Source organism: Candoia aspera, chromosome 1 (genome assembly GCF_035149785.1).
Source record: "Candoia aspera isolate rCanAsp1 chromosome 1, rCanAsp1.hap2, whole genome shotgun sequence".
Classification (NCBI taxonomy): Eukaryota; Metazoa; Chordata; class Lepidosauria; order Squamata; family Boidae; genus Candoia; species Candoia aspera.
Window position 1 is genome coordinate 119,626,664 of NC_086153.1, and position 24,489 is coordinate 119,651,152.

At 39.4% G+C, this 24,489-nt stretch overlaps 1 protein-coding gene across 3 annotated transcripts in view; it reads left to right on the forward strand.

Moving 5' to 3' along the window:
* Positions 1 to 1,200: 1,200 nt before the first annotated feature.
* The window catches only part of PHIP (pleckstrin homology domain interacting protein), a 104,745-nt gene continuing 81,456 nt past the window's right edge, over positions 1,201 to 24,489 (forward strand). For all 3 annotated transcript variants that reach the window (XM_063312816.1, XM_063312832.1, XM_063312824.1), the window contains exons 1-6: positions 1,201 to 1,447; positions 1,559 to 1,617; positions 1,717 to 1,746; positions 1,929 to 1,988; positions 20,444 to 20,594; positions 20,679 to 20,777. In XM_063312816.1, the coding sequence (XP_063168886.1) occupies positions 1,390 to 1,447; positions 1,559 to 1,617; positions 1,717 to 1,746; positions 1,929 to 1,988; positions 20,444 to 20,594; positions 20,679 to 20,777 (457 nt within the window). In that variant the 5' untranslated portion in view covers positions 1,201 to 1,389. The remainder of the gene's footprint in view (positions 1,448 to 1,558; positions 1,618 to 1,716; positions 1,747 to 1,928; positions 1,989 to 20,443; positions 20,595 to 20,678; positions 20,778 to 24,489) is intronic.

Sequence of the window (24,489 nt, forward strand, 5' to 3'; positions counted from 1 at the left end):
TAGGTACTGCTACGCTTTCACCAGAATATAAATAAACCTGCTCTCCTACAATGAAACAAAACAGGTTTGTTTTGGCAGATTAAGTCTATTCATTACCTGTATACGGCATGAAAACAAAAAGGAAATGTGACTATTAAGCTTGCCTGTATTGAGTACCCTTCTGTATCTTATTGATCCAGCTGTAAATTACCTCACCTCAAATCCAACCATACTTCCATCCAGTTTCATCCTTCTCAATGTATTCATTTTCATAAAACTGTATTGTTCCTACAAATTAAGGGGAATAACCCACCATCTCCCACTAACTGGCGGCGTCCAGGAAGAATACTGAGGCTAAAATTAAGCACAGTTCATAACATCAGAATATTATCCATCATCTCAACCAGAGAAAAACCACAACAAAGGACAATTTACAGAAAACGCTTAGCAAAACTCGACATTTTATTTGTCACTCACCCCGATTCTCCCGCTCATACTGAGGAACACTCACACAGGAATATATATATATATATGTATATATTTATATACATATATATATATATATTTATATATTAACAGATGACACGATAACTTACAAGCAGATGGAAAGCTGTACCATTTAAAGGCGGCGAGGGACATGAAATCAAGAGAGCCTGGCAGGACCCTGCTCAACCTTCCTCCCTCCCTCTTTCCAAAAGGCCCTCATAACGAGGACTAAGTGGAGCTCCTCATGCCCGCCTCACCCAGTGAGGCCTACGGTCCCTGGGGGCATTTTTGCCTCATTTGGTTCCTATTTCGGCTACATTGAAACTGAGCAACTTCCAGCGCCACCGCCGCCAACGGGCCTCTTCCCCTCCCCCTCTCGCGCGAAGTATCCCTCCGCCGAGGCCTCCCAGCTCTTCACAGAGAAAGCGCCTTTCTGCCGAGGGAGCTTACCCGCCCACCCTCCACCCCGCCTCTGCCGCTCCGACATCTTCTCTCCGCCGTTCAGCCGGCACGCGAGTGCTTTCCGCCCGCCCCAGCGCGCCGAGGACCGGCAACCGAGCCCTTGGCGGAGGACGGGGGTGGCGGGGAGGTTGAAGGCGACGCGACCCGGGGTGCGTGGCCGAGGGGGTGTGCGCGCCCTGAGGGAGGGGGCTGGGACTCTTTGTCGCGGCGGAGGGATCGCGCTCGCTTGCGCTGAGGCGGCCGGATTGGAGGAGCAGCAGCAGCAGCAGCGGCGGCGGCGGCGGCGGCGGGTTTTGCTGCGAGTTGTTGTTTCCTCCTCCTGCCCGGGGCTTGAATGGTGGAGCTCTGACTCTCGTTGCTGCTGAACAAACCGTGACAGCTACTGGGGGAGCGCGCTTCTCAGCTCGCAGGGCTCCGTCGCCGAGGAGCTCGGCCTGAGCGAGCCGGGCTCCTCCGCTCGCCATGTCCGGGGACGGCGGCTCCAGCGGCGGCGGCAGGCACACGGCGGAGCTGCGAGCGGGTAAGTGGGTGCCGGGCCGGACTGCCGCCTTGCAGGCCGCCTCGCCTCGCGCCTCGCCCGCGCTTTCACGGTGTGTGTGTGTCTCCCCCCTTCTCCCCCTCCCCTCTGCAGAGCTCTATTTCCTCATCGCTCGCTTTCTCGAGGACGGACCCTGCCAGCAAGCCGCGCAGGTAAGGATTGCCGCCGGGGCTGGGCCTGCGAGCGGGGCTACTTCCTTCGCCCTGGCGGCGCTGCCCCTGACCCTCTCCTCCTTTTTGTTGCTTCTCCAGGTCCTGATCCGAGAAGTCGCCGAGAAGGAGGTAAGTGGTGCAGTGTCTTCCCCGCGCTTCTTCCCTTGCCCGCCCGCCTGCCGGAGTGCCAGCGGCTGCGGCGGCCTCGCCTCCTCCCTCTCGCCGGGGGGCGGGCGGGTGCTCCGGGGGCTGTTTCCTGGGGGGGAAAGGGTCGCTTTTACTGACTGGGCGATATCTTTTTTCTCCCCCAGCTGCTGCCCAAGCGCACGGACTGGACTGGAAAGGAGCATCCTAGGAGCTATGAGAGCCTAGTAAGAGAAGCGGCCAGGCGGCGTGTTGCGGTGTGATGTACTAGGGAAAGTTTGCAAGCAGCCCTTTAAAAATTGAATTTCCCGCAATTTTTTTTTAACAACTTAAAAAAAAAAATAAGGGCAATTTTTAAACTCCTGGTTTCTGCTCGCGAATAGGCGAGTTTGTTTTGTTAGTCGAGCAGGTGCTGTTTCAGGAGTCATCTGTCCGGGGTCCTGGAGTTAGGGTAAATAATAATAATCCTACTAATGCGAGAGCCGTAGAGTCACTATGCTAGAAATAAAGGTACGTCATGGATGTTGTGCAGGGAGAGCAGGAGGCGGGAGGGGAGGAGCAAATAGAGAAAGCTTGCGAGAGCCAACTAGGCCTGCAGGAGCGCTCTCTTGCATGCAGTCCTATTTCACATACACAATAGGGCTGTGCAATTGAGGAATTACAAGCGGTGTTTATAGATGAAATCTCTCTATGCCATTTGTTATTTTGCTCAAAAACAAAGCAAAACATGCTCAGAGAAAAGCTGCTTGCCTAACACTAGCTGATAGTGTTAGTTATGATTGCATAGCTAACTCTTTCTGTCTGAGTTCTGGTGGGAGCTGAGTATTGCTCTTAAACTGATGTCTGTTTGACAAAAGCAAATACATGAACTGTTGTGTTGTTTTATGGCACACTTAGCTTGCAGTATGTAGAATGTTCTCTCTGACCTGTATGTGGTTCTACTTGTCAGTTTTGAGTAGAGACATTTTTTGTTTTACATTCAAGAAGGAACATCTGTGGAACTAAGGTAAAAAAGTTACAGATCTGTGTCAGTCTCCTGCTTGGGATAGTTTTGAGGGGGATTTTTTTGGTAATTTAAGGCAGTTTTTGGGAGTTTGGTTGATTTTAAATGAAGGGAAAAATCAAAAGGGCAAAAGCAAAACATCTCAGTCACTTGTAGGGAACAGGAAAATTTGACTATGGTTTTTTCAGACCTATTTTCCTTGAATTAGAATTAGTCCCATGTCACATTTTTATCCAAATAAATTTTATTTCATCCTATATGGACAACCTATGGGTTGGATCTAGACTTCTTTCTGCCTACAAGAATGGAGGAAGGGAAAGACAACTTTGGTTGATTCTTTTTCATACTGGTATACCAGTGCCACTTTTGACTTTTTCAGAGGGTCCCTTAGTTTTTTAGGGATAATGTGGGACAGCAAATTGAGAAAGACAAGTTTCTCAGGGGTAGCACATGGGACAAGGTCTGTTGAGTTATAGTAAAAGTCCCTAGACTTACTAGATTCAGCTCCCCCCCCCCCAATTCAGTGTACTGCCCTTTATTTATCTTGTCTGACAACTGGAAGAAAGCAGCCCCAAAGTAGTAGTTCATGCAGAGGCACAATGATCTGACACATTTGAAGACAGATACAGTGTTTCTGCAGCAGAAATCAATGGGTAATTGAATAATCTGCAAACTATAGATGCAGAAAAATTCACATTGTGAATTTTGTGCTAGTAAATGCTGATTGTAGGATATATGGCAAGAGCAGAAAAGTATGGAGGTAGTTTAAGTGCCTCCTTTCCAAATGGGCATCCTTCTCACAAAAGCTTTAAATCTATTGTTTGTGACAAAGTAGTTTCCTGTGAGCTTAGTTTGGGCATTGCTGGTAGAAAATACTTGTAGAACATGAACAATTTAGAACTGCTTGCTAAAAATAGGTAAAGATAAAAGGATTGAGTTCTATTCTGCATTGTATTTCAAACTTAAAGCATGAAGTTAAACTATATGTCTTTACACATATTAAATTGTTCCAATTATAGTGTTGTATAATTTCATACTAGACAGTATTCTAGAAGAGATAACTTTGGATTTATATTGTCCAGTGATAATGCTACTTGAATAGAGTACATAGTTATAAGGAATGCAAGATCATTGCAAGGTAAAGTTTATGTACAGTTGCTTACATTTTTTTAAGCAAGCATTTTGTTGCCTGTTACCTCTTTCAGTTTCTGAAACCAGTGGTTGCTTCTCTTAAGGGTGTTTATTTAGTAAGGGATACAGTTTTTACTTAACAATTGTATCACCTCAGTCTAGAAAACTTGGCCTGAACCAAGCTGATTGCAGAGCATGTGTTAATGCTTACTTAAAACTTAGTTTATTAAGAATTGTTAGAGCAAAATGTGTTCCTAAAGTGATATATTTAGTTGATGGTTCAGAAGTTGAACATAGAAGCGTTATCTTTTAAATTTTTAAATCTTATAGAGCCGTGCATAAATGCTACTAAAGGTGGTCTTGAATCTTGTTGAATGAGTTTTATGCACCATTAAACAGATATTGTCAAGTATAAAATTCTATTTTATGCTTGACAATATATACTATTCTAGTATAAAATTTTATAATTTATCATTAGTTTAACTTAGTGCTGAATTGTGCTGTTTATGTTAAAGATTTGTATCAATTGAACAGCATTTTTATTTGATCATTTCCTTCTTATACAAATAGCATAGTCCTGAATATAAAATCAAATGAAAGAGCATGTATTGCTTTTTAAACAGATGATTTTTGTCTGGCCAAGATCTTTACTGGTGTTTGGACTGTCACAAATGAATCAATAATGTGTTCTGAGGCAGCAGTGCCCAGCTCTACTAGCAAACTTTAGGAAAGTTAAAAGCATGTTATCTATGAAATCTATTGATTTCTTTTCAACTGTATAAGTATTTTACTGATCATATTACAGTGAAATCATATTACAGAAAAACTTAAATCTTAGCATGTTGCCTAAATCATTGATATGAACCAGTGAATTCCCAGTTATGGCACTGGGGCTTTTAGGATGTGAGGGCAACTGTTTTTTTTTTTAATTATTATTTTAGATCTGAAATCATAGAAATCTGCGGAATAAAATAGATGGAAATGCAAGTTGTTGATAGATGTCTGTCTTATTTCAGATCAGAATTGTTTTACTTAATTTTTTTTTAGCCCAGTGACCTGGTTCACATGATGTTGAGCCATAATGTGACTTCTTTGGCTTGGTATGTTGTGGAATTCAGCCACTATAATTTGTAGATCATGGTGTAATGATTTTATGTTGTGCAGTAGTTTTGCCCCTTAAAACTGGAAGTGTTCTAATTTTTTAGAGGATTTAGACACCCATTTTTCTCCTCAATGCTTCCCAAATTTGGTATGACTACCCACTCCAGGATGTGTTATTTTTAAAAAAATAAAAGTAACAATATTGTTTGTTAGTTTATATTCTGCCTTTTCTCCAGAAACTCAAGGTGACATAGCACTTACTTCTATAGGGCTACAGGTCTTCATATGTCATAATATGACATGAATTCAGAAGGAATTGTATCATGTACCAACAAAAAACAGTCAATTATTTTTTGAAGCATTGGTGAAATTCCACATGGCCTTGAAGAAGTGTTAGATAAACAGTTGAATACTTTTAATGCAACATCTGCCATATTGATCAGTTTTTTGTGTTCTTCAGAAGGCAGGAAACGTTTTGTTGCCTGAAATCTTTCTTGAGATTGGATACATTAATGTGGTGAAGTGAAACTGATGCAAAATAAGCTTTTAGATAATGTTATCAAAGTTAATTTTATTACATGAAAGACCAAAAAGTACAGTATGATAGTTGGCGGGTACCTATCAATAATCCTGTGAAGAGTATTATTATACTAGCTGTTTTGCAGTCACTAAGTATTTGCAAAATAGTTCCACTCCAGATGTATTTGGTATTTCTTTGGAGCAAATATGGGAGAATCATTAAATACTTTCATACTTGCTTCAAGAGGCTAAAGGTTCCAATTTGAGAATGGAAAGCCATTTTGCTGATTATTCTAAATGCCTAAAGGTCCTTTTTTCCCGGTGGGCATATTTATAACTTTGAGAAAGCCATCGAAATGAACACAGATAGAGAGCTTGGTACAAGGTCCCACAGCAGCTCCCTCCCAACCAGAAATGCGCGTCAGCGCCTTGGCATGTGAAACGTTACGATATACAGTGCACATTGAAACGGCAAACATGACATCAGTATTCTGACAAAATGGCTGCCTTAATGGGGCTTGCCAATTGGGGAAGACTAAAAGAAAATAAAGCTAATTATGAACTTGAATTCCAAAGCACAATTCTTTTGAAGAATACAGATTAATGAGTAGCTTGTCTGGGCATCTGAATATGAACAGAGCTTGGGTATGAAAGCCAAAAATCCTGATCACGTAAAGCCTAGTGAAAAATCCATTTTACAGAAAGTAAATTGTTACTCTGAGAAACAAACACACACCCAGGCAAAATATGTACCACCACAAAAACCCAAATATGACTTTTATCTCTGGTGGCCCATAGAGACAAAACCCAAAGGCTAAATGTACACTGCACTAACATAGTCTCCTCCCCATGATCATTTTTAACCTTTCAAGATGCTTCCTGCTATTTCCCAGTGTACCTTGTTTCCCATGTATCTTTCAAAGCAAAAGACTTGTTCACACCCACCTACCTTTTTTATATTCTAAAATTGTTTCAAGGCTCCATGTGAGACCTAGTAGCATGATTGGAAATAAACAGCTTCAGACTTGTGCTTCACTTTGATGTATTCCAATTACCATCTGGTTATTTTAATTTCAAGAAATAAAAAAAATGTTCAGGAACTCTATTAGGATCAAGGGGGAAGTACAAAGATACAGTGTTGCCCATAGGCACCAGGTTAAGTCTGTATGTTTGTGAATTGGAGACTTTTTACATTTTTATATAGTATTCAATGCTGTTAAATTCTTTACAAATACATAGGTTACATTGTAATAAGAGGAAATTGTGATATGGAGAGTATTTTACTTATTTTATTCTAATTAAGAGAATAAAATACTGCTATAGTTCATTTCTTTCTCGCAGTATGATTGATTAGTTCTAAGCATGGTTGTGAAGTACTAAAACTCCAAATATATTAAATAAGCCTACAATACTATTTTCTGCCAGAGGAAGTAGTATATAAATTAAATGCTGTAACTCCCTGTACACTTTTAAAATTTGAGATTTCAAGAGACCGTTTTGACCATATTTTGAGAGTGCATGTAGGAAGAAGTAATTGTTCTCTCTGGGTCTGTGAGTGGAATTGGCTTTACAGACATTTAGCTTCAATTATTACTTAACTTAGAACTTTTCTAATGGCCAGCAATTTTTGTTTATAAATAAAAAGGTAAATACAGAATCATTACAATCCTACACATATCCACATTATTTAGAACTCATTTTTTGTAAGATAGGACAGTTTAATAGCATGCACATACCATTATTTCATTTTTCTTCAAAAGTTGAGCCTTGAAAATGGTTAACATTCTGAATGTAGTATGCACAGGTAGAATGTTTCCATGTTGAAACCATTTTGGTTCATACATTAGATTAATATGCACCTTGATTCTAATATCTATGGGCTAATGCATTGAATTTGGCTGTTTATGTCCACTTAAACGTAAGTTCTGGCTAATTTTTTTTTTCCTAATAAAACATATTTGTCTTTGAAAGCAATGCAAAACTATGTAACCAGTTCCTGCTTTTTATTGCTTAGGTTAGGTCTTCTGAAAGCTTTTAATTTCTTTCCTCCTTAAGCAAATTTGTCTCTGAAATTAGGTCTGTATGGTTCAAATTGGAGGTGGCAAGCTGTGATCCCATTGTTTCTTGTAGACCTAAACCTTTTTTTTTTGAGAACCTTAGAACCCCTCTTACTATTGATGCCAAAATATTGATAATGTAAGTTGTTGTTTTGAAGTAGGAAACATACTGTGACATAAAGTCTCAAGAAGGGTTGTGAAAGTGAAAGGTCCCCTGTGCAAGCACTGAGTCATGTCTGACCCTTTGGGGGGGACGCCGCTTTCGTGACGTTTTCTTGGCAGACTATAGAGCAGGGTGGTTTGCCATTGCCTTCCCCAGTCATCGCCTTCCCCAGCAAGCTTTACTGACCTTGGAAGGATGGAAGGTTGAGTCGACCTGAGCCAGCTACCTGAGAATCCAGCTTCAAGAAGGGTTAGGTAAAGGTAAAGGTTTCCCTTGACGTAAAGTCCAGTCGTGTCCGACTCTAGGGGGCGGTGCTCATCTCCGTTTCTAAGCCTTAGAGCCGGCGTTGTCCGTAGACACTTCCGGGTCATGTGGCCAGCATGACGACACGGAATGCCGTTACCTTCCCGCCGAAGCGGTACCTATTGATCTACTCACATTTGCATGTTTTCGAACTGCTAGGTGAGCAGGAGCTGAGACTAGCAACGGGAGCTCACCCCGCCGCGCGGTTTCGAACCGCCGACCTTCCGATCGGCAGCTCAGCGGTTTAACCCGCAGCGCCACCGCATCCCCCCAAGAAGGGTTACCATTGTTTATAAAAAGATTCTTCATTAATTGTACTTGAAACCTAGTAAAAAATGGGCAATTCCAATTCCAATTATGTACTCAGTTTTGCATATTTGTCTTAACCATTTCTTCCCTTACTCTACCAACCCCCCACCATCAAAGAAACCAAAGGTATACTTTGGCTGTATTTAAATAACCCCACTCCATTTTTGTTATGGCATCATATATAAGTTCAGAATTTTTAGAAGAATATGTTGAACAAGCAGGATATGTAGATGATCAAATTGCCTACATAATTGTTAGTACCTCTCTGGTTGGGTTGCATTAATGCTTCCTACAACTATTCTTGCAATTGATAAATAAAATCCAAACCATCAACTTACATTTATAGTTTGGAGCTCTTGATTATGCTTCCTGAGGAAGAAAAAAGCATTCTGAGTGCCTCTCGGAGCTCCTGTGTTAGTTGCCAAAGGTTGGGAACTGAGGTGGACAGCAGGAACCCCATCAAGAAAAAGATACTAGGAATGGCAAGGGAAGTTGAGGTAAAAGGTAGCTGAAAATACAGGTAGTAGACAGAAGCATGCTAAGGCATGGTAGCCTATTTTCTCCAGCTGGCCAGAAAGGAAAACTAAATGCTTTGGTCCGAAGTTTATGTGATAGGAAGAACATACTTGAGCAGATTCAAACATACCGGAGCTTTTCATGGTGTTCTCTCCTTACTGTGAGCAAGATATGAACAAATGACATATCTATAGCATTTTTTCAAGTTCACCAGCTAGCTACTTACAAAGTCCTGCTTGCAAGGAAAGCCAAAAGTATCTGAAAACCAGATGTCTATAGGGAAAATCTGATCCTAGTAGAACAGTCAGAAACCTTAGGTAGGTGAAATCATGCCAAGTAGATGGAACCCAATCAAGAAAAAGATATTAGGAATGGCAAGCTAAGTTGAGGTAAAAGGTAGCTGAAAATACAACCAGACACAAAACCATGTAGCTCACTGAAATTCTACCACACAATGAGATGCTGTTTCAACACTAAAATAATCCCAGTTAATTATATGTAGTACTATATATGGAGCCATAATCTCTAGTTTAATCACCTTCACTTCATCTGGAGGATGTGGCTAGATTGTTAAAGGGCCCTTATCTGATTTTTTTATATTAAACTTCCCTGAAGTTCAGGTATTGTCTTAGTAGATGATGAAAAAATCATGTGTTTGGGAGCACCCTCAATATGGCAAAAACTGTCTTGAGAAAATGATGTGAGCCTCCTCTGTGGCATAGTATTTTGCTATACTCTGGGAAGTCCAGTAGCCATAACTTCAGAGATAGCTAAGTAACTCACAAATTATATTAACTATGAGAGATTCGGGGAGGCTGGGAAAAGAATTGACCAAAAAATAGAGAGTGAGTCAGTTGACAGCTTATCTCATAAGATACTACAGAGCCCAGGTAGAAAGAAATCTGGGAAGAAGCATTTCAAATCATTCAAAGAGTATCCATTGTAATTGACTCGCTATGAATGGAGGTGGGAAATTCCTCTTTCAGTTTCCAAGATTGTTTTTACCCTAGATTGACATTAAAGATACATTACTGAAACCTGTAGTTCATGCTATCTTGGTCCTGCCCAACTGTGCGGTTTGATACTAACCCTGAAGTTGTTTATTTGATTGTATGAACCCAGCTATTGTGGTTTTAAACTGGTATATAGCTTAGCATTTTATATAAACTCAACCGATTGTGGTTTATTTAATCTATTCATTTTTTCACTTAGAGCTGTGTGTTAGAATTACAAATGTACTCTGCACATTGAAATATGTTGGTTGTTAAATCATGGGTGGATACCTTCTAATTGTACTTTTTGTGGCCAGTGAGCCTGGTAGGAGCTGAACCCACTTTTCCTCAGTGTCTAACTGAACAGTCATTAGCAGGGCTTTGGAAAAATATTGTTCAGCAAGATTATGGGAGAGATTGGGATATAATGAAGCTCCATAATTGCTATTCCTTAGGCCTAGAGGTCATCACTGCATTTCATCTATGAGAGTTGAGCAGGAATGACTGCAAAGAGTAGCAAATGTTGCTCCCCTCCCCTGTACAGCAGAAGATCTGTCAATACATTGTATGTTATAGTCATGGATGGTTATATTATTTTAAAAGGCCCTCCATTTTTTTAAAAACCACTCGCTTCCTTAGTTTTGAACAAGCCATGGAAGCTAATAAGAATCTGGAATGGAGACTAGAGCAGATGAGGCCTTTAGCTTCTTTCCTAGCCAGAAACGGGGATAGATGAGACAGTGTGAAAGAGTGTACAGGTAGTCTTCACTTAACAACCACAATTGGGACTAGAATATTGGTTGTTAAGCAAATTACGGTAATTAAGTGAGGCACCATGTGAGTGACCCAATTTTATGACCATTTTTACAATGGTGGTTAAGCAAATCACAGTTGTGAAGTGAATCATGGATAGTTAAGTAAATCCCAACCATCATTAAGCAATTCCAGCTTCCCAATGGATTTTTTTTCTGGAAACTGACAAAAAAGGTTGCAAATTGCCATCATGTGACTGTAGGACGTTGCAACTGGTTGTAAATGAGAGCCTGTTGCAAAGTCTCTGAATTGTGAACACATGACCAGAGGGATGATTTGACAGTTTGCGATGGTCATAAGTGCAAGTACAGGTCATAAAGCACTTTTTCTGAGGCTGTTGTAACTTTGGACTGTTGTTAAACAAATGGTCATTAAGTGAGGATTACCTGTATACAGTTATCTCACAGATTTCAGCTGGTCTGGCACTGACTTTTCCATTCTGGCCTCTCTTGCTACATGGTTATGTTCAGGAAGAAAGAATTAGCTTAGAGAACAGAAATATTTGTCTAATAAAAAATTATAGTATATTCTAAGAAGAATCTGGCTCAAGGGAAACTGCCAATGGTCAACAACTGACTTTTAAATTACATATTGTGAATATTGAAAATAGTTCACCAGTCTCTTGATCTGAAGAAGTTAGACTTGCTTCATATCACAGTTACTAGCATTCAGCCTTATTGGGCTAATAATTATTATTTATTAATTTAATTAATAATATGCAGGGTAGTTTATGTTATTCCTATAATGCAGAACAAAATCCCAATTTTCCTTTTTTTCCCCCTGTCCATTTCTCTTCAAGGCTAGTTCTAGTATGGACAATAGGGCTTGTCTACCAGCTTTTCACTTTGTGTGTGTATACATACACAGCGGCATAGCGGTTTATCTGAAATAAAATTAATATTAATTGAATTTATGAATATAGGTCAATATGGCCTGTAAAATGAGGAACCCCATTTATGAAATTAATTGATCCCTCATGTGACCATTCTCTTTCTCATCTACACAGAAACTATATAAACTTACATGTCCATACTCTATAATAAGTCCTATTGAGTTTAATAGTTCCAGCTGCTTTTATGTTGGGAGTGGATCAGTGTAACACAGACGTTCCTTTTGCAGTTTGAGAAGAAAATGCAGAAGAATGATTTGTTCACAAGCAAAGTGCCTCATTTATTTATTTGTATTTGCCTAATTTATAGTATTCCTGTTCTTCAGAAAAAACTTACTCCAAAATTCATGGTGAAAAAGGTGAAAGGTGAAAGGTCCCCTGTGCAAGCACCGAGTCATGTCTGACTCTTTGGGGGGGACACCGCTTTTGCAATGTTTTCTTGGCAGACTATAGAGGGGTGGTTTGCCATTGCCTTCCCCAGTCGTCACCTTCCCCAGCAAGCTGGGTACTCATTTTACCGACCTCAGAGGGATGGAAGGCTGAGCTGACCTGAGCCGGCTACCCGAGAGAGAATCCAGCTTCCGCTGGGATCGAACCCGGGTTGCTCGGAGAGTTTCAGTTGCAGTACTTCTGCCTACCACTCTGCGCCACACGAGGCTAGGAAAGAGAAGAAAATAAGTAAATGAACTGTATTTTTAAAGTTTTGAAAGCAGTGTATTTTGTAATTTACCAGAAGAAAAGTTGATACTTTACATTCTTGAAAATATGTTACAGATGAGATGGCCGATTCCTGCAGTGTTCTTCTAAACTAGCAAAAGGAATATTTGAAAGTTTGTTTTGGGTATGAAGCTATAATAGCAAAGATTGGATTTTCCTGTATTGCAGAGCAAAAACTACCTCTCAGAGCCAGTGGGGTGTGGGTTTTTTTCCCCTCCTCCCCATGGCAGTATTTAGGAGGAATTGCAGTCTTTCCTTCCTATACTTTTGTATATCCCTATTCGTAGGTGCCATTCTTAACTCTCCCCACTTGGCAGTTTGGCTTAAAAAAGTGAACAAGAGTACCAGTGAAACTGCTTTTAAACCTCTGATTGATACGTGTGGAAGGGACCTGAGATGGGTTGAGAATGGCTGTTTCTGTTGTTATTTTTCCATCCAGATTTGGCGTCGTTGCTGCTGATGCCTCTGCCCTTAGAGGGCCTGCCGTCATTTCCACTATCTTTGCCCATGCTACAGTTGTTTGCTTTGGTTCTGGCAATCAGAGAATGCTCTGGATTTTTTTGACCACCTAACAAATAGTAGATAAATGGATGTTGCAGTATGACTGCCTAGGTAGCCTATGTGCACCAAAGGTACTTTAAAGGCTATGGCTGGCTCTGTCACTTTTCACCCTATACCTGATTTTAGTTAGCATCAGCCAGGAAGCCATACCCTGTGTAGGAACTCTTTCTTTCAAGGTTGGAGTAATGCCAGGAAGTTCAGTAGAGAGGCACAAAGTTTAGCTCTGGTCAGAAAGTCAGTCAGTATTCTGGCCTGTGGGAAGTGGGGCCCTTTCAAGAGTAATGCATTCTGTGCAGAGTCATCAGTGTGCTAGCAGTGTTTGGCCTGAATACTTCTGTCTGGAATTTTTTCAGCAATGTGCATCAGCTACTGCTAGCTACATCATGCTTCTACTTACAGTACTGTCAGTTTTCTTGTCTTTAGTTTTGTCTTTGGAACCGTTGTCTTTTTTGAATTTGCTACACTGGTGGGATCATTCCCGAGTTTGCTTAAGGTTTCTGAAATGAGAACAGTTGCATTTTTAAGCATCAGGGTATATTCAAGTGCTTTTGAACATTGGTGTAGGAGGCCAAATTTCTCTTACAAAGGTCAGCTGGCATGTCCAGTATTGGTTGTTCAAGTGGTAAGTCTTTTAGACATGAAAGAGGCAATTTTTTTAAAGTAAAGAGGTAGAGTTTTTGAAACCTTGAATCAGTGGGAAAAAAATCCTAGAGGGAGGGGATTCAGGAAAAACAAAACAACAGGGAAACAGAAAGTATATGCAGTGCTTTAAAGATACAGGTGCAGCTACAAATGTTTTCCATACTCCTGTGCTTTGAAGCCTAGTGGAGTATGGGAACAGAAGCCCATGAGCAAACAAGGACTGACTGGGTTCTTCCTTCCCTCAGTGCACTTAGGAGGAGGAGGAAGAATACCATTGTCATTGCGTTCAGAAGTTTTACCAAAAAGCTTGACAACTGTGTTTGGGAATTTTTGTGATGTCACGCTATCGAAAATACTATTGAAAGTCTTCATGTTATATCATTTTGGTTGTGTACTATATGAACACTTTTCTTAACCATTTTATGTATCATTTAAAAGAAAATACTATTTTTCCTAATCTATTTTTTGTGGAAAAAAATATAGAAAATACCCCTCCCCCAGTGTTTGCATAGCAGACAAATCTTGATTTCCATTTCTCTTGTAGCTGAATCTGTCTCTGTTAGCTTTCTAGTTCTTGTACTTTTATCCCAGAAGTTACGATAATTCTTTCATGCTGCTTATTTTTGGGAGTATGAAAATCTGTTCAAAAGAGACCTCTAGTTGATTTCTTGAACATCTGTCCCTAAATTTTGAAAACATGAAGTTTACTCAAGGAAAGTTGTGGTAAAACTTTGCTTGATTTTATCAGATTGAGATAGGCAAAGTTAGTCTTTATGTACGGTAATTTAAATTTGCAGCTGCCAGGGCTGCTTGTCCTGTTACCATCTCTTTCTTCTTCATCTGATGGTGCTAATACCAATTGTCATGAGTCATATGATCAAAGTTTTTTGTGTGTTTTTTAAAAATATACAAATTCTTTGCATTTAATTCATTGTACATAGAGTATTCTCAAAAGAAGTTATTTACATGCTGCATATCATGTGATTTTTGTAAACAAAGAGTTTGTGGTACTGTTTGGATGGGCTTAAATAGGAACACAGCCAAAATGCTGCAAATGCATATTGTCCAATTCTTAACTAAAATTTTCTTGATGTTTTAAAAAAGTAGCTATCTTGAATGAGCTTTACTTAAGCTTGTTCTCCTCTTAGTATTCATTTAAATTAGGTTTTATCGAATTGAGTCATTGGGGCATGCAATTCAGTGAGTAAATGTAAGGAAAATGTGCTTGGAATACCAAAGATATAAGAAAGGGATAAAAATATCAATTGAAAAAGGTGTTCCCTTTCGCTGTAACTCTGCAGTGTGGAAGAGCTCAACACAGCCAAACTCTTAGGAGGGGAAAGCCCTTAAAGAAAAGGCATAACGCTTCTTGAGCAGAGGGTTACTGATTATAAGGTAAACTTACTTTACTAGATATCTGATGCACTTGGATAATTACATTTCCATGTGACAATTAAAATAATAATGAACATTTTTTATCTGGAGAGAAGTCCTGCATTTTCTTGGATTCAAATTGTATTAACCTCAGAACTAAAATGCTGTTTAGAGAAGAGACATGCACACATTTTTTTAAATATTTATTTTTTCATAATTATTCACTTGGGGAAACCGTTTGTTAAAAGAATATCACACCAAATATTCAATGTATATAAATGGCATAATGTCAAAGGAATGAAGGAAAAATAGTTTCTACAAAACCGAATTCAGAGCTGAATTTTCTGAGTACAGCTAGAACCTAATTAAAATCATCTCTGATTTCTAAAGCTTTCATTTAAGGGAACTTTTTGCACTTGAGGTTTTGTACTGAGAACCAGTTGTAAAATAAAAAAGATGGCATTGAATCTAAACAGCTCATGAAAGCATGGGCACCCTCAAGAGGGAAAGACATTCCAGTATTACAATACAAATTCCACCCCTTTTGTAATTACATTGCAACCTAACGTGTATATAAGGGGATGGAGCTTGTGTTGTGACATCACAATGCACATTTTTTCACTTTGACAACACCTTGGCTTGCTACGATGCCTTGACTGAATGAGCTTTACTTAAGCTTGTTTTTCTTAGTATAACAGAACTATAACAGTTCACAGTATGGGAAAATGGATGTAATTTCTAAAGTAGTTAACACTTTTACTTGTGTAGGAAATTGTACAACTCAAATAGATCCATTGAAATAAATTCCTTTTTTGGGAAGAAAAACAGTATTTTTTTTAAAGTAAGGACTGTGTAATTTTAAGGAATAACTTGAAACTAATCTACTATCCTATTCCAAGTATGACTAAATATGGATCCAACCAAATATTTTTGGAGTAAGTTTCACTTTTCCTTTATACAGTTCAAGTACATATTAAACAATGGCTCATCTGTGAATGGAAATCTTTGTATAAAACTTAGTTTGAAGATGTTATACTTGTTTGATTGGGGTAATTATTTTTCCTGTGCACATAGTGCTATAGTGGTAGATATGGGGTGTTGTTGTTTATTCGTTTAGTCGCTTCCGACTCTTCGTGACTTCATGGACCAGCCCACGCCAGAGCTTCCTGTCGGTCGTCAACACCCCCAGCTCCCCCAGGGACAAGTCCGTCACCTCTAGAATATCATCCATCCATCTTGCCCTTGGTCGGCCCCTCTTCCTTTTGCCTTCCACTCTCCCTAGCATCAGCATCTTCTCCAGGGTGTCCTGTCTTCTCATTATGTGGCCAAAGTATTTCAGTTTTGCCTTTAATATCATTCCCTCAAGTGAGCAGTCTGGCTTTATTTCCTGAAGGATGGACTGGTTGGATCTTCTTGCAGGCCAAGGCACTCTCAGAATTTTCCTCCAACACCACAGTTCAAAAGCATCTATCTTCCTTCGCTCAGCCTTCCTTATGGTCCAGCTCTCACAGCCATATGTTACTACAGGGAACACCATTGCTTTAACTATGCGGGCCTTTGTTGTCAGTGTGATGTCTCTGCTCTTAACTATTTGATCGAGATTTGTCATTGCTCTTCTCCCAAGGATTAAGTGTCTTCTGATTTCCTGACTGCAGTCAGCATCTGCAGTAATCTTTGCACCTAGGAATACAAAGTCTTTCACTGCTTCTACATGTTCTCCCTCTATTTCCCAGTTATCAATCAAGCTGGTTGCCATAAACTTGGTTTTTTTGAGGTTTAGCTGCAAGCCAGCTTTTGCACTTTTTTCTTTCACCTTCATCATAAGGCTCCTCAGTTCCTCTTCACTTTCAGCCATCAAAGTGGTATCATCTGCATATCTGAGATTGTTAATGTTTCTTCCAGAGATTTTAACTCCAGCCTTGGATTCCTCAAGCCCAGCTTGTCGCATGATGTGTTCTGCATACAAGTTGAATAGGTAGGGTGAGAGTATACAGCCCTGCCGTACTCCTTTCCCAATCTTAAACCAGTCCATTGTTCCGTGGTCTGTTCTTACTGTTGCTACTTGGTCGTTATACAGATTCTTCAGGAGGCATACAAGATCACTTGGTATCCCCATAGCACTAAGAACTTGCCACAATTTGTTATGGTTCACACAGTCAAAGGCTTTAGAATAGTCAATAAAACAGAAATAGATGTTTTTCTGAAACTCCCTGGCTTTTTCCATTATCCAGCAGATATTGGCAATTTGGTCCCTAGTTCCTCTGCCTTTTCTAAACCCAGCTTGTACATCTGGCAATTCTCGCTCCATGAATTGCTGAAGTCTACCTCGCAGGATCTTGAGCATTACCTTACTGGCATGTGAAATGAGTGCCATTGTTCGATAGTTTGAACATTCTTTAGTGTTCCCCTTTTTTGGTATGGGGATATAAGTTGATTTTTTCCAATCTGATGGCCATTCTTGTGTTTTCCAAATTTGCTGGCATATAGTATGCATTACCTTGACAGCATCATCTTGCAAGATTTTGAACAGTTCAGCTGGGATGCCGTCGTCTCCTGCTGCCTTGTTATTAGCAATGCTTCTTAAGGCCCACTCAACCTCACTCTTCAGGATGTCTGGCTCTAGCTCACTGACCACACCGTCAAAGCTATCCCCGATATTGTTATCCTTCCTATACAGGTCTTCTGTATATTCTTGCCACCTTTTCTTGATCTCTTCTTCTTCTGTTAGGTCCTTGCCATCTTTGTTTTTGATCATACCCATTTTTGCTTGGAATTTACCTCCAATGTTTCTAATTTTCTGGAAGAGGTCTCTTGTCCTTCCTATTCTATTGTCTTCTTCCACTTCCGCGCATTGCTTGTTTAAAAATAATTCCTTATCTCTTCTGGCTAACCTCTGGAATTTTGCATTTAATTGGGCATATCTCCCCCTATCACTGTTGCCTTTTGCTTTCCTTCTTTCTTGGGCTACTTCTAGTGTCTCAGCAGACAGCCATTTTGCCTTCTTAGTTTTCTCTTTCTTTGGGATGTATTTTGTTGCCGCCTCCTGAACAATGCTGCGAACTTCTGTCCATAGTTCTTCTGGGACCCTATCTACTAAGTCCAGTCCCTTAAATCTATTCTTCACCTCCACTGCATATTCCTTAGGAATATTAGTGAGCTCATATCTAGCTGATCTGTGGGTCTTCCCTAATCTCTTTAGTCTGATCCTAAATTATGCAAGAAGAAGTTCGTGATCTGAACTACAGTCAACTCCAGGCCTTGTTTTTACCGACTGTACAGATGTCCACCACCTTTGGCTGCAAAGGATGTAATCAATCTGATTTCGGTGTTGTCCATCTGGGGAAGTCCATATATAAAGCCGTCTCTTAGGTTGTTGGAAGAGAGTGTTTGTTATGCAGAGTGAATTGTCTTGGCAAAATTCTATCAGCCTATGTCCTGCTTCGTTTTGTTCTCCCAGGCCATACTTACCTGTAATTCGAGGTGTCATTTGACTGCCCACCTTAGCATTCCAGTCTCCTGTGATGAAAATAACATCTCTTTTAGGCTTGTTGTCCAGTAGGTGGTGCAGATCCTCATAGAACTGCTCTACTTCAGGTTCTTCAGCATTTGTGGTTGGGTCGTATATTTGGTAAATGAGAGAAATTGTGATTTTAACTAGAAGTGTGCATTGGATTCTGTTGAATCTCTAGTTGAACTGGATTATTTTGGGTTGAATCAAATATAATTTCTATAAGGTGACCTGAATTGGTTGATTTAGAGCCTTGGCATGCTGCAGAAAAGGAGGCAATCTGTGTGCAAAATCTCCTACATTGTTTCTTTTTCTCTTTATAACATCAGAATGAGGAAGGGAGAGGAGTATCTTCTAATCACTGTGTTTTGCAGAACTCCTTTGCGTATAACTAACAGGCACATACAAAAAAAAGATACCAAATATCTGTTGTTCATTCTCAATGACTATACTAAGCTACTGGAAGATATTAGGTGTCTTGAAATCAAAATAATTTGTTTTAGTTGATATAACTATCAGGTTCCTGATTCATGTGGAAGGCAGTATGGTTTTTCTCCTGCAGATATTAATGCTGAAGTCACCAATGTTAAGAGGAAAACAGATGTCATTAGATGACATAAATGGGTGTATCACATTTAATTATTTTAAAAACCAGTGAAGTAGCCCTCTACTCTGCTCTCTAATTTGGTATGCTACTTGTTGTTTTTGGTTAGGGCACTTTTACAATATCTGCCATTTTCATTGCTACTGGGTCTTTTAAATGTTTTTTACTACCTCAAGTTAGAAACTCTCTTAGTGTAATCAACTACGTCCCTTTCTTCCTAACTGAAACTTAGTAGGATATGTCTCTACAGAAGGGGTAGATATGCCAGCAGATATTGTCTAATTCTGTCCAAAAACTGTACAATGAATATATATTTTAACAACTAATAATGTTTTAGAATTTAAAAGAAAGTAACTCTGAATCCTGGTTCATTTGTAATTGACTATGTTTCTGTTCAAAGGGCCCATTTACAATATATAAAATTTTAACAAGTGTTACCCATCCAGAACCAGGCAGAATTAACAAATCTTGTTCAGATATAAAGACTCCCTTAAAAATTCCCACCTGTCTGAAATTTAATATGGTTTATCTGTAGAGGAGGAATAAGTCTAGCCAGCAGATGTCCATTCTGCCAAAAATCCCCCACAATGTTATAGATACTTTACTATTTCAGAGAAGTTTTTTTTTTTTTTAAATGTAAGAGTGTGTTGTTTTCCCATGCTAGACAGTAGAGGGCAAAAATGAGCTTCTGAGTCAAAGGAGGTAGCCTTTGATTTAGTTAGAGTAAAATTCTGCTTATTTCACTCTGGGTCTGATTGAAATTGCCTTGTCAACACACAGTTTTAATCATAGATTTATATTCCAATAGTTACTGTAATATGTGAAATGTCTTTTATATGAATTTATTCACCTTTATAACTTACCCTTATATAACAGTGTATTCCTTGTGCACATTGTCAAAAAGATTTAGGTTGGAAGTTGAACAGTGAATTTTATTTTCAAGAAAACAATTTCTTAGGAAAGCGATCACTCTTTTACTATGTAGGACTGTAATTGGTATAGTGTGATTACTTGGAATGTGTATTACAAGCTAGGAACTTCACAGTTAAAATTCTGCTTTTTCCATGAATTCATTAGATGGCTCTTAGTAACTCACTATCTCTTAACTTCAGTCATTTTTCTGTAATAAAGGAATGGGAATGCTAATGTATCTGCACCATTTTATAAAGATTATGCACATTCTTTTAATTATACAAATATTGTCAGTTATGTTACCCTATATTATTAATTTTGCAGTGTTTAAAATTAAAACATGGTTTTATAATTTTTGAACAGTTTAAAATCATGGTGTTTAACAAATTTAGTCTATAGCTTGTTTAAGGGCATGGTGTTTTAAATTTTTCTCTCTGTAGCTGTATTGAATGGAAATTACAAAAGGAATGTTTTGAGTGCCATATACCTGTCTCATTTTCAATTTTTTTTTTTCATTTTAAAAAATGATAGTAAAACATTGTACATATAATTTTTGGTTTATTAACAGGTAAAATACTATAGACACTTGGCACCTGATCATCTCCTACAAATATGCCATCGACTTGGACCTCTTCTAGAACAGGAAATTCCTCAAAGTGTCCCAGGAGTCCAAACACTATTAGGAGCTGGAAGACAGTCTTTGCTCCGCACAAATAAAAGTATGAGTATGCAGAAGCAAAAATGGCTTGATCACCTTTTTCACTATGTTTCTATGCTTATATTTGTCTTTTATATTTAAACAGGTTGCAAACATGTTGTATGGAAGGGTTCTGCTCTTGCTGCATTGCATTGTGGGAGACCTCCAGAGTCGCCAATAAATTATGGCAGTCCTCCTAGTATAGGTAGGAATGTTATTACATAAGTGTAGAATATTGCCAGTGTAATATTGTATCTGTGACAGTAGTTTTTGGCACATACCTTCTCCTGTGTAGGTTTCTTAAAATGTTTGTGTATGTTAGATCTGATTTTAGCTTTTAAGAAACTGTCTTAAGCAACTGACTGGATATTTCTGTATGTATTTCTAAGCCTTTCCTTATGCGTCTTGGAGAATTCAGCATTGCCTGGGAAGCTTGTAGACAAGTAGCTGTATTGTACATCCGAGAAGCTTTTTTGCTTTTCCTTCCTCCTGCTTTTCTTCAGTGTAGTTAAAATTGCCATCCCTTTTCAGTCAATAAAATTTGTGTCCAGGGCATGGTTGGGCTGTTGAAGAAGCTGACCAGTAGTCAAAAACAGACCCTGGACCAAAAGTTAAGTTTCGGTAAACAGGCATATAACATACCAAAATCAGAAGCTAGTAATGAGATGTTTACAAAACCTGGAGAACAAAACTGAAAACGTTTAAGCTTGAATTGTTGAGTTATGTGCAGTTTATTAGAAAAGTCCTAGTAACATCCCTGTCCATGATCAGGAACTAACTCCTAAATAAATATTTTCTCACAAGGAACTCTGCTCTTTGTTCCTTAAACAGGAATTTTCTGTACCTGCCTGCTGATTGAGTGTATACTCTTTAAGTTAGCATGGTCTAGAACTCAGCTTCTTCTTGGAGTAAGGAAAGTAAACTTTTCTAATTTTGGGGAGGTAGTTCAATCCCTAGTCAATCCCAATATTTTCAAGAGCACATTTTTCCACAGGAAATTCCTTATTCTCTAAAAGTTTTCTAGAGACTAACTTACGTCTTCCCAAAAAATGGAAGAAATTGGAAAATGGTTGGGGTGTGTTGCTTAATTACTATATTTGTCTCCTTACGTCCTCACCTCAGCCATAACTCACCTCTGTTTATACAGCATACACTGACTGTCTAATATATTTATTCTCAGCACTTCCCTTTAGGTAGGTGATCCCTATAAACAAATATGCTCAACTGCCCCTGTACTTAGAGGTAAGAAAGATTGGAAGAAGGCAATTTGAGGTCATTAGTTCATCAAAGAGTTAATGCCTTTCCCAACTTGCTGGCAGAGATTGAAATTCCTTTTCCATTCCATCTCTGTCTTTAAAAACTAACTTACTGTATTTTAAAAATGTTTAAACTAATGCTTGGTTTTATCCCAAAAGAAGCAAAGGTTCAGTATCATTGCTATATGCAGGTAGTATTCAACTTACGACCATTCATTCAGCAACCATTTGAAGTTAACGATGATGCTGAATGAATGGTGGTTGTGACTGGGCCTTAAACTTCCAGCTGTCCCAGCACCCCCATGGTCATGTGATAACGATCTAGGTTGTGGCAACTGTCTCACACTTACGACTGGTTGCAATGCCGTGCAATCAGATGATCGCCATTTGTGACCTTCCCTGCTTGCTTTCCCAGAAAGTCAATGGGGAAGCTGTCAGGGAAGATTGCAAGGCTGGCAGGAAGTTATGAGGAGGTCCTCGCCTAACAACCGCTGTGATTCAGTTAATGATTGGGACTGCAGGGATTGCCATCGTTAAGTGATGCAGTCGTGCTTTACGACTCATAGCTTAGCAATGGAAATTCCGGTCCCAATTGTGTCATAACTTGAGGACTACCTGTAAAATGTGTTCATAGACATGTCTTTCAATAATTTTGCAGCATGCTGGATCTTAGTAGGGCTTGAGCAGACTGATCCTTTCTATGCCTCAAAAGCTCCTTTGGTGTTAATTTGCATGAAGGATGAAATATGTTACATGCCCTGAAGTAATAGTTTTATATATTTCATTATTATTTTAACATGCAATAAGTAATTGTCAGTTAAAAAGGAAACTATTGTCCTGTTTAATAGCCTACCAGAAATTTGTGACAAAATATGTTGCTGTTAGTCTGCTTTGGAAATGTTGGTATTGTTGGCTTCTCTAAATATTTGAAAGTCTGTCTCTTTACGTGTCTGTGTATGTTCTGTGTTCTTCATCAGAGATCATATTTTATACCATGTCAGCCAGAGGGGAGATCAGTTGCGTATACATAAGGTATATCTCTAGGAACAGCATAGTTATGGAACTCCTTTCCAAAGGAGGTCGGATTAGCTCGATTCCGTACTGAACTTTGATGTTATTGTTTCATTAAGCTTCTTGATACCTATGATGCATTTTAATATTCTTTTGGCTTATTTTAAATATGTTACTTTATCTCTTTATTTTGTTCCCTTGTATTTCAAACGTATATTGCTTTTGGGTCCAACTATGTAAATTTTCTTCAGAATCCTGGTTGAACTGTTAGGAAGTTAGTTTTTTATCTTCACCTGTTTCAAAACAATTTTCCAGTTTGTCACTGTAAGAATAAAGGTATGAAAGGCTTATTTACAGTATATATCTGAAAGGTTATCCTAAGGGTTTGATCTAGTGGTTAAGGTTCTGGGCTAGAAACCAGGAGTCTGAGTTCTAGTCCTGCTTTAGGCATGAAAGCCAGTTGGTTGACCTTGGGCCAATCACTTTCTCTCAGCCCAACTTGGTGCAGTGTAGACTAGCCTCCTCGTGGTGTACCCCGGGCAACGTGACTTGTCACAGCTAAATAGTCTACACATCTGGCTGCTGGACCTCACAAGGATTTCCCAGCAAGAAAAAGCAGCATGAAGACCGAACTGCTATGCCATACGATAATTTTTTTTTCTAAGGGGTAATTGTTTGATCATGATCTTTGAAAGAAACAGCCATGTGCAGAGGAAAATTTTGACACCTCTCCTTCAAACAACTTTTTAGTATCGGGAGCCATTTTTGTAACACCCATATTTCCTTGTTGACATACTGTTGGTAAAGGATTTTGCAGGATTGTTAAATGAAGTGTATGCCAGTTTTCCTTCTCTTGTTTTTGAAAGATCAGGTATTAATTCTGGAGTTCCTCTAGAACTCTAGAGGAATTGGATTACATGTAATCCTCATTTAACTACCACTCATTCAGCAAACATTCAAAGTTACGATGGTGCTGAACGAGGGGCACTTAGGATCAGTCCTTGTAGTTGCAGCTGTTGTAGTGTCCTCATGGTCACTTGATTGTGATTTGGGCTCTCTGCATATGACTCACAATTACAACATTGCAGTGTCCTGTGGTCATGTAATTGCCATTTGTGACCTTCACTGCCAGCTTCCATCAGGCAAAGTCAATGGGGAAGCTGGTAGGAGGTTGCAGATGGCAGTCATGTGACTGTGGGATGCTGCAATTGCATGATATTCACCTAACAATGGCAACTGGGAGTGCTGGAACTGCTGTCGTAAATCAGCACCATCATGTGATGTCACACTTTACAACTGCATTGCTTAGCTTAGTTCCCAGTTCCAGTTACTGTCAGTAAGCGAGGACTACCTGTATCTGGAACCTTTCAGTTGGGTTTCCAACCTGGGTTCACAAGACTTGAGGGGCTTTGGGTTTTAGGGCCTACTAGATCCAAATATATTCCAATCTTAGTTCCGGATGGGGTTGCACTATCCCAAACAACCAGTGCAAAATATGGAGGTCCTCCTGGACTCATCGCTCCGGCTGGAGGAGTAGGTGGCAGCCACAGCCAGGAGGACTTTTTCCTGGACCAGGAGGCACTGGTCATGGTCATTTATGCCTTGGTCACCTCCCAAGTAGATTCTTGCAAAGTGCTGTACATGGGGCTG